We start from the raw sequence: 10,938 nt of genomic DNA, 5'->3' as shown, positions 1-10,938 counted from the left end.
CAGACGGAGCACAATCCCGTGACACGGTGCTTTTGCATTGTGCGCGGTTATTCCAGTTTTTTACCCGTTTTTAAAATCATCATAACTTTTGATCCATAACTCGAAATAAGGCATATAATATATCATTGGAAATATTATCAAGTCTACTTTCCAACCCAATTAGAATAAGGTCAAAATGATTTGTAGATTTTAATATATGGCTGTTTTAGTGGAAGGGTATCGGTTTTGGGCCGAGTTTAGTGTTTTGCTCATATCTTTTTCGTTATAGCTCGGAATTGGGCTTATGATATATGGTTAGAAATCTTATTTCAATCCCTATCCAACCAAATAATAATTGGATCAAAATTATATAGCCATAAAATCAGTTTCTCTCAATTTTGCAATGTGGACACGAAAAGTGGATAACAAGTTATGGTTTAGGGAAATGAGCTAGGAAATGGATTGGTTTATGAAATGTATTGTATAGAACATGGATTTAAGCACTCCAAAGATTAAATTCTCAACCCAACCAATAATGGCGGTGAAAGGTGTTCATCATCGAGTTTGGTTTTGTGGAGACATTTTTAGGTGTCTACAATAATAATATAGATTGAATCAAATCCCGATATCCATTGAGACAAGTAGCCTAGATGTCGTGTTAGTTGAGAGATTGTTATATACCCCCAGATGTACTGTACACCCAACTAACCCAAGGTTAGTTTTTGCTTTTCATTTGATGATTAAATGAAAAACAATCATTAAATTAGAACAACATACTAATGGGTGTATAGTACACCCAGGTGTATATAACAAATTCTAGTGTTGGTTAAGCTGCTTGACATGTTGTTATCAAATTCGATGCGAGTGTAGTACAAAGTGTAGTTATCAAGTCCACATCAAATGTCGAGTTTCCTACTGTTGATTGGAGATGATATTCAGATCCTAAATTCATGTATTAAAATCCGACATTAGATATAAAAAATCAGATCAATTTATGTCAATTTCATATACTCAAATCAAATTAATTTATCATATCGGATCACTTTTTGACAACTCTTACCATAGTACCCATGAATAACTGAAGGGTTGCCAATATAACAATTCAGCCCGGCCTGCGAGGGAAAATGACGAGCTATACTCAACAATCGTTAAAGTGGTAAACGTTAGATTGTGCAAGCGTATAGTTAACGTCGGTAGACCATCTCCGTTTCAATGAGCGCGTTTGACTAATTTGGGTATAAATAAAAATCGAAGTTGACAGATCCATGAAATTAATACAAAGAGAAATACAAGGAAATAATCCTCAAGTTTGGAAATTAAAAAGGTTAGAATTTTCTCTTATTTTCTTTTCCTTACAAAAACATCATCATCTATCTATTCTATCTGTCATCTAGATAATATAGTTTAAAAACCCCTCAAACCCTAGATATTTTTTCTTCAATTTTTTTTTTCTCTATTATCAATGCCTAATTCTTGAAGATTTTTTCTGTAGCGTGTTCGTATTACTCTTACCTTTCTTCAGATCGAATCAATCAGGTTTGTTTTTTCTTTTTCTTTTTCCTTTTTTTTATTTAATTTTTTAATTTTTTTTTGAGGTGTGTTTATCGGATCTCATTCAAAGGTTTTTTTGGCTTGAAATTGATGATTTATTTTTTATTGTTGAATTAAAAATTTAAATTAGGTATATTTGGTCAGATTTTTTGTTTTAGGGTTCTGGTATGGTACGGATTGTTTGATAATGAGGTTTTTCGATTATTGTTGAATTCAATTAGGTTTTATTACTTGTTCATGTGTTTTATCCTTAATTATATTGAAAAAAATTGTATGAATGATTGATTTTCTAGTTATTACCTGATTCAGTACTTGAAGAGTTTGCTTGTTATGTATTTTTTTGTATTGAAAATTGTATAGAATTATGATCTGTTGCTTATTCAGCTTATATTGCGACGTATTGGATTGAATTTAGTTTTCTGTGTTAGTAGCAATTACAATCTCGACATTTGAGGTTTTAAGGAGTTAAATATGGTTTTGAATCTGAGTTATTCTGAGTATCTGCTTTCAGATGTGGTTGTTTGTTATCAATTTATGTATTACAGTACATGATAATATTGTTTATTGGACTATGAATTATTGAATGATAATCTAGGTTCATATAGCGTTGCCTCCTTTCCTTCGATGAATACCATTTTTTCGTGTTTGGTCGTTTGGGTGATTGTTTGGAGTATATATTTCCAAATCGTTTACATTTTCTCACATGTTTGTGGCAGTAGCTGATGAAAATTTAATGTTTAATTAATGTTCAATACAATAATACAACAGATAACTCTGTCTTCCAATGCATCTAGTGTTAGAACTGCATCTTTTGATCCTTTTCTTTTTCTTTCCGTTTGGAGGATTGTCAATTCGTATCAGCCGTTTGTCACATATTTGCATACATAGGTGTTGTGATATATCTTGTTGAAAATTAATAGTATAGATCAAAGTCCTTGTCAAATAATCAACTTAGTTGTATAACTGTATGTTGTGCTTGTCTTCATGAGGCAGTTTTCAGTTTTAAGTATTTATTTTGATGACATTTTGATAAAGACAAACTTGCATTCCCTTGCCTTAGGGAAGCTTGATACATAGATTTCTGTTCTGAATGTTTTATGAGATTGTCTATATCCTTGCAAGTTTTGATTCCTTAAATTTTCAATGTTGAATTGTGTACTCGTTTCCCCTTCTTTTGTGAATGTTACATCAATTCCATGTGTGAATAGTTTATTATGCTCTCTATCCCGGACCTTATGTAGTTTAATTCCTCTTGGCAGATTTGGATTCAATTTGTGCCACAATACCTCAAGCTAAAGGAAAATGCTACCTTTCGAGAGAATATTAACTGCCTGAGTGCCTTCAACTACTCTGGCCTGAAGTTGTGACACCTAGTTTCTTATAACAGGGAGTTAGAACTTATATTAGGTTTGTTGCATTTAGAGGTTTACTTTTCCCGAGGGGGGATCGAAGAGCATCGGAGCACAATGCCTTCGGTGCCCACTACACTTCCTATTGTACCTTCAATTTTGTTGGCTACTTCTTTGCGTAGTTTATTATGTTCCCATCGTCTGAAACATCTTGAAAAAAGTGATCGGCGTGGTAATCTTAGTTAACATTAGGCTATTTCTGTTTTTCGCTTATTAGTGACGACCTTTTGTCTTCTCTTCCTCGTGTTTCTTGGTTTTCCTCTTATTAAACTGCTCACACCTTGTAGAGAGATAACAGGAATTGCTCTATAGAAGGTAGTTGATCTCTGCTGTAGTCATTACAATTGTCTTTGAAGGCATTTGTTAATCTGATTGTGTTGTGCAATAGTGCAATTTGTTGGCTCTGCAAAATTGAGTCTCTGCAATTCTCTCGTTCTTATTCGATGGGCAGCATCCATGCATATGGTAGTGGCGCTGATGATCATGAGCAATCTTCTACCATGAAAGTGCAGTATGCCTGCAGTGGCACTACAGTAGACACACTGCAGAAACTTGGAAATGCATTTCATGATAATCTGCTAGTGAACAGTGAGAATTTGGATACTGGCATTCTGCCATCTGATGATAATGGCAGCAGCAGCAGTAGTAGTCTGGAAGATAAGGACACAGGATCTGGTGATTTTGACTCAGATCTAGAGGGATCCATTGCAACATCTTGTAAGTGCTTGCACAAGTGTGCCACTTTTCCTGTCGCTGTCAAGGAGGAAGCAACACTTGATTATCAGTCTGAAAGTAAATCTTGCATGCGCTCACTGTCTCTTCCAACTGAAAGCAAGCTTGTCTCTGCCCTCAAGGGTAGCCGTGAGAAGATAGGTGGCCCCCCAAGGAAGCTGAGTGTATCTTGGGCTCCTGACGTATATGATCCACCACCAACTTCGTTATCTCACTATCCAAAGAAAAAGAATCAGCAGCAGTCCAAGAGCAGCAAGAAACATGGAAAGGGAAAGCAAAAGAGCAAGAGCGTGCGTGGGGGAGGAAGTGCAACTAAAGACAAGAAGCATTACCACAAGTCGGGAGGAAGATCTGACCGGTGCTTGGATTCCTTTGCAGAAACTGATAGGGTATTATCATCAAACAGTTACAAATCTTTAGATCTGCTGGATTTCAATGAGGATGATATTGGTAGCCCTGATTCCAACTGTTCAAGCAGCTTTCTGGGGCAAGCTGGTGGTACCATGCACTGTGTTTGCTGAGGCTATGTTAGCTGGTCACGAGGATTTTGCCACCAGTTTCACATCAACTATCACTGTAAATAAATAAGTTGGTGACATTTTCGAGGCTATTTTATTTGCTTTGTGCTACTTTGTTGTTTTTCTTCTTCTAAGACGCCTATGCTTGAACTGTGAGTGTGTTGGCTGACAATATACTATGTGGGTTGGTTGTTAATATTATCTGGGTTGAACTGTCATATGCATTGTTTTCTGCAGATGGTATGCTCTACAATTGAAGGATAGTGTGGAAACTTACTATCCTAAAATTCTTACCCTGTTGTTTCAAATTGTGAGGTATTGCCAGATTTATTATCCCCTGTTGAGGCTCTATTTTGAAAACCTTAAGAAAAATCAAGTTTAGATAAGAGCTAGCAATGTCAAACTAGGGTTCATAAGGATTATTGGAGTTTAATTTACAATTAAAACAAGTTTTATGAAAGTCTAATAGGTTCTAGTTTTATTTGTTTAACTACAAGATAGATTAGGGCACGGACATATGGGGAGTCGTTCTTCATCTCACTTCTCATATAATTTCATTCTTGCATAAGATTAAATTAAAAGAAACGACGATAATATATTACATAAGGATGATTACGAGCATCCTTGAAAAACCAAAGCTAACCAACAAAAGGGGAAGGTAGGTAGCAGTTGAAAAATTAGCTAACCCACCAGGGCCACCACCCGGCAGAAGCTTTGAAGCCGAAAGACCAGCATCCAAAAAGAGTTCTAAGAGCTGGTCAGAAATCAAAATAAAAAGCAGAATAAAAAGCAACCAAATGAAGAAACTAAGGAAACTATGGGAGCACAAAGGGGAGCCTAGGGGGGCTCAGGGGTTGCTGCCCAAACATCATATGCCTTCAGTGGCTGCCAAAGAATTGGCCAGTTCCTCCATATAGATCTTAGTGAGCGGCGTAGGGGAGTAGAACTGATAGACCACTTCATCATCAGCCTGAAGTCTACCAATCTTAGCCAGACCATGAGCCAGTTTATTGGCCTGGCGCTTAATGTGCAGGATGGTAACACTCCAATCCTGTCTGAGTAAACTCACAATGTCATTGATGAGGTTGGACAGCTCATAAGATTAAAACTCACATTCTATCTTCAATTTACTTGTACCAAACGACTCGAAATAACATCTAACATCATATATGTTTCAAACTCAAAAAGGAATCTCATACGTTTTATTAGATAACTTTAAGGGTTGTTTGGTAGGGTATTCAGGAAAGGAAAAGGTAATCAACTATCTTGATTCCCTTTGTTGATGCTTGTTAGATAAATTCAATCATCCCTCATCACCCAACTACCTTGACCACCCTACTTGTTAGATAAATTCAATCATCCCTCTTTACCCAACTACCTTGACCACCCTTACAACTACCTTTGACCAACCTTGAAATTAACACCCATCACCTTATATTATTGCCCAACCACTGATCATCCACCACGACCACCTCACAGCCACCGACATTTCTCCTAATCGCCACTAAAACCATTGTGAAACCCGTCGCATACCCAAAATAATCCTAGACCCCACTTGAAAAAACCCGTCCACAAACTAAATCGCCCACTCCCACCAAGAAAAACCCACCCACAAACCACTGAACATGTCTCAAAAACCACCCAATAAAAACCTTAACTTTCTCTATAAGCACCCTACCACCAATAAATAACCCCCAACATAAAAAAAAATAAAAAAAAAAAAAAAATAAAAAAACAACCCTTACACACCATTAAAACAACCAAGCAATTAAATCAAAGAATTTTACACAAAAAAAAAAAAAAAAAAAAAAAAAAGACAATTGGCAAGAGAGGGAGCCGAGGGCGGCAATTAACCAAGGAGTGAGAACCGACAACTAACCAAAAATAAGGGATTGATTTTCCTTTTTATTTCTTTCCTTTTGTTGATTCCATTGTGTTTATCTTTGTATATGTTTTTTTTTAAACACGAATAAGATGTATTACGACATATTTAATTAATAAGGCATTTAAGTACAACCAAAAATATCACGAAAAATACAAAATAACATGTATTTGAATTATTTGGGGAAATACACTAAACCATTAATATAGTGATAAATAGTATGTGAAAGAAAAATCATTTAATGTCATTGAACTGAAGTGTTTTCAAATAGTTGTATATAGGGGATCTTCTTTTGGTCCACAACTTGTTAGTAATCAGTTTTGATAGGAGGAAGTACTAATGTAGTGTTGTTATGCATTTGCAAATGCATAATAAATGCTCCCTCTGTCCGTAATTGTTTGCTCCACTTTCCTTTTTAAGGTGTCCCTAAAAGATTGCCCCATACTACTTTTGACATGTTTTCCCACTTGCACTCTCTCTATCTCTATCTCTCTCCTCATTGACATTTGTGTCAACCCATGTGCACCATTTTTTGCCCAAAGCCTTAATAAAGTAGATTTATAGTTTGAGGCAAATAATGGGGACAGAGGGAGTACTAAAATATTAAAAGTCACTTGGAAAGAGAGAAAGGAAAAAAGAAAAAGATGTGTGGGAACACTTCTAATTGTATCACTTAAAGTTTATACGAAGTTAATACTATTAGTTATTTAGTGATACTATATATACATGTAGTTAGTACTTAGTACCACTGAATGCATTACGCATATATATTACCACTGAATGCATACATATATAGTACCACTCAAATATTCAATGGCTCTATTTGATCACCTAATAATATTATTGATTACTCAATGGTACTACTCTAAAATCAAGTACTAAATTATGTTCAATTATACTCTTACTCCTCGTTATGCAATTGTTCTTGCATAAAGGAACTCCTTTTAAACAAGCTCGTTTTGATAGGTTAAGATGGCACGTGTCTGTAGACACCCATTTGAGTCTCCCTAAAAATCAAACCCAGTGACGAGTACCTTTCGCGTCGATCATAATCGAATGAAGTGAAAGTGTGGAAAGTCTAGTGTTGCGGTTAGTTTTTATTTCTTTTCTTTCTCTCTGTTTTTGAAAACCTATTTTAAGAAAACAGCCAATCCAGTTTGTTTTGGCCCATGACAAGGGTCCAATAATGGTGTAGTTGGATGAGGCTTGAGCAGAGTTTTCCAACGATATATTATAAGCCCAATTCCGATGAATAATGAGAAAGTTATGGCCAAAACACTAAACTGGGTCCGGTTTGAAATTTATATGTGGCCCAATGATCTAGAGGAGGGCCTAGTATTGATTTATCATTCCTAATGTTATTAGGATTGATTATAGTCTTCTAGAATCTTATAGAAGGTTCTTTTGAATCCTAATTTGATTAGCATTGATAAATTGACTTTAGTTGATTTTTTAGAGTTTTAATCAAAATAAAAGAAGTGTTTTTAAGGAAAATACGATTTTGCCCTCCTGTACGGCTAAATTTTATCAAATTAAGAAAACGCGTGGAAACTGTTTCTTGTGTCTGATGACAGGACCAACGCCTGGCATACAAGCTTGGCGTCTGGCTCTAGCCCTGGCGTCTGGCACTAATGTCTGGCGTCTGGCGCCAATTTGTTTTATTATCTTCAAAACTCTGATTCGTTTTTTTATCCATCCGGCTGGTTTTCTCTATAAATAGCCTCCTTAAACCTCCGTTTTCAATCAAAAACTATCAATTCTCATGAATACTCTATAATCCCTTTCACCAACTCTCTTCAAGAATCTCTTGATTACTCTCTCTCTCTTTCTTTTCTAAATTAGCTTTTGCATACAAAATTCCGCATTCACAAGACCAAGAAACACCTAGCCAAGTTCAAAGTTGCTTTCTCCCTAGACGTGAAAGGTTTAATTTCTGAGGGTTTGGTCCCAAATCCCTCTTTCAATTATTTGATTTAATTGTTTGATTATTATTTTCCTTGAAGTTACTAAGGTGTGTATTTTGTTATTAGAAAGAGATATGAAGCATCCAAGTAAGTACTTTGATTGATTTATTGATATTATGATATAGGTTTCATGCTTAGATTGTTATTATGATTCCTAGTGTCATGTTAGGGCGTTTTGATCTTCCTAGTATCATGTTTAGGGTAACAACTATAATTTCTAATATCAAATATGACAATTGTGATTCCTGTGATGCTTCCTATTATTTTCCTAATATCATGTTAGTATCGTGTTAGGGTTAAAGCTATGATTTTTATTGTTTAGTGACATGCTAGGGTTTGTTATTAATCTTGTTAGTATTATGCCTAGGATCTTGCTATTATTATGTTTTAACATGGTTATTATAATTATATTATTATTGTTTTGATTATTATTATGTTGCTTGATATTATTTATTGTTATTGCTTGATCACGTCTTTTATGCATGTTTAAAGGAAATTGGTACTTGTAATCACGCTTAATAAGATAATTTATAATCTTGTTTAGGGTTAAGAAGATTATAATTCAAGTGATCGCCAAAATAGATTTATTTGTGCATTAATATTCAACCAACATTGTAGGGAATAATTTCAAGCGTTAACCCCTAGCTTGAACCCCACTGTGATCATACACTAAAGTACGGTGGCGTCCAAAAGGGAAGAAGATAGAGCAAAAGAGTCGCCAACAAGTTTTTTAGGAACTTGTAAACCGTTCACAGGGTGAAGGTTATACCACTTAACGATCCAAGAGATCGTCAACTCCATAAGGTCTAGAACCAAATAAGGGTTCGGGGATGAAGGCACAAATCCAACCTAAAAGAGATTGAACCTGCCCTAATAATAAGCCTCTAATTTATTCTGATCGTATTCATGTGCGCTTTTTGACTAACATGCAATCAATAGGATTAACCCTAAACCTGTTTATCTACGTTGGTTGAATATAATGCACAAATAAATCTATTATTGGCAATCACTTGAAATTATAATCAAATTAACCCTAAACAAGATTATTAATTATCTTATCAAGCGTGATTACAAGTACCAATTCCCTTTAAACATGCATAAAGGCGTGATCAAGCAATAAATAAATATCAAGCAACATAATAAATAATCAATATCATGACAATAAAAATATAATCATCATCAAGATAATAATAATCATAAAAATAATAATCATAATTATAAAAATCATAATTGTAATAATCATCATTATGAACATAATCAAAACAATTATAAATCATGTTAAAGCATAATAAAAATAGCAAGATCCTAGGCATGATACTAACAAGATTAATAACAAACCCTAGCATGTCACTAAGCAATAAAAATCATATATTTAACCCTAACATGATACTAACATGATATTAAGAAAATAATAGGAAGCATCGCAGGAATCACAATTGTCATATTTGATATTAGAAACCATGTTTATATTGTTATTATGAACACCTCTATTTCAATTATTTAATTTAATTGTTTTGATTATTATTTTCCTTGAAGTTACTAACGTGTGTATTTTGTTATTAGAAAGAGGTACGAGGCATCAAAGTAAGTACTTTAATGGTTTAAATTGATGTTATGATGTAGAAACCATGTTTATATTGTTATTATGATATTCCTAGTATCATGTCTAGGGTAATTTTAATATTAAATATGATTATTACGATGCTTCCTATATTCTTCCTAATATTTATGATTGTTAGTATCATGTTAGGGTTAAAGATTTGATTTTTATTGCTTAGTGACATGCTAGGGTTTGTTATTAATCTTGTTAGTATCATGCCTAGGATCTTGCTATTTTTATTATGCTTTAACATGATTTATGATTATTTTTATAACTGTTTTGATTATGATTATAATTGTTATAATTTATAATTATTATTATGAATATTATTATTATTATTATTTTGATGATGATTATTTTATTTTATGATTATTATCATGATTATTTCAATTGTAATTTATTCTTATGATGATGATGATATTTATTGTTACTATAATTATAATTATTGTTATGATTATTATTATGTTTTTTGATGTTTATTTATAATTATTGCTTGATCACGCCTTTTATGCATGTTTAAAGGGAATTTGTACTTGTAATCACGCTTAATAAGATAATTAATAATCTTGTTAGGGTTAATGTGGTTATAATTCAAGTGATCGCCAATAATAGATTTATTTGTGCATTAAATTCAACCAACATAGATAAACAGGTTTAGGGTTAATCCTAATGATTGCATGTTAATTAAAAAGCGCACATGAATACGATCAGAATAAAGTAGAGGCCTATTAGTTCAATCTCTTTTAGGTTGGATTTGTACCTTCATCCCCGAACCCTTATTTGGTTCTAGACCTTATGGAGTTGACGATCTCTTGGATCGTTAAGGGGTGTAACCTTCACCTCGTGAACGGTTTACAAGTTCCTAAAAAACTTGTTGGCAACTCTTTTGCTCTATCTTCTTCCCTTTTGACGCCACCGTAATTTAGTGTATGATCACAGTGGGGTTCAAGCTAGTGGGATTAAAGCTTGAAATATATTCCCTACAGTTTTTGGCGACTCCACTGGGGAGGATTTTTATTTTAATTCCTGAATTTGTTTCGGCAATGATTTAGAATGAGTGGATGAGACTCGAAAAGTTCTAAGTATTTCATGTGCGTAATTTTGATTAACGTTATTGTCATATGCATAAAAAAGATCTCATTGGAAAGACCATCCGTAATGAGTTAAAAACATAGAATTTTACACGTAGGAAATTTGAGAAATATCTTTCACAACTAGGACTGAAATAACACCGCGCGAAACTGGAAAATTTTATCGAGCACAGAAAGCTGCTGAGGCATGTGGGAAGTAGCGTCAGGGGCCA

The 10,938-nt window shown here is 34.1% G+C and overlaps 1 protein-coding gene across 1 annotated transcript; it reads left to right on the top strand.

Moving 5' to 3' along the window:
* Positions 1-1,193: 1,193 nt before the first annotated feature.
* LOC110709116 lies at positions 1,194-4,424 on the top strand. Its single transcript, XM_021887330.1, has 3 exons — positions 1,194-1,303; positions 1,472-1,515; positions 2,790-4,424. The coding sequence occupies exon 3, from the start codon at positions 3,383-3,385 to the stop codon at positions 4,190-4,192; it is 810 nt and encodes a 269-aa protein (XP_021743022.1). The 5' UTR covers positions 1,194-1,303; positions 1,472-1,515; positions 2,790-3,382; the 3' UTR covers positions 4,193-4,424.
* Positions 4,425-10,938: the final 6,514 nt, after the last annotated feature.

This window comes from Chenopodium quinoa, unplaced genomic scaffold, assembly GCF_001683475.1.
Source record: "Chenopodium quinoa cultivar QQ74 unplaced genomic scaffold, ASM168347v1, whole genome shotgun sequence".
NCBI lineage: Eukaryota > Viridiplantae > Streptophyta > Magnoliopsida > Caryophyllales > Amaranthaceae > Chenopodium > Chenopodium quinoa.
Note: the sequence above shows the minus strand (reverse complement) of the source record. Positions and strands in the feature narration are given on the sequence as shown.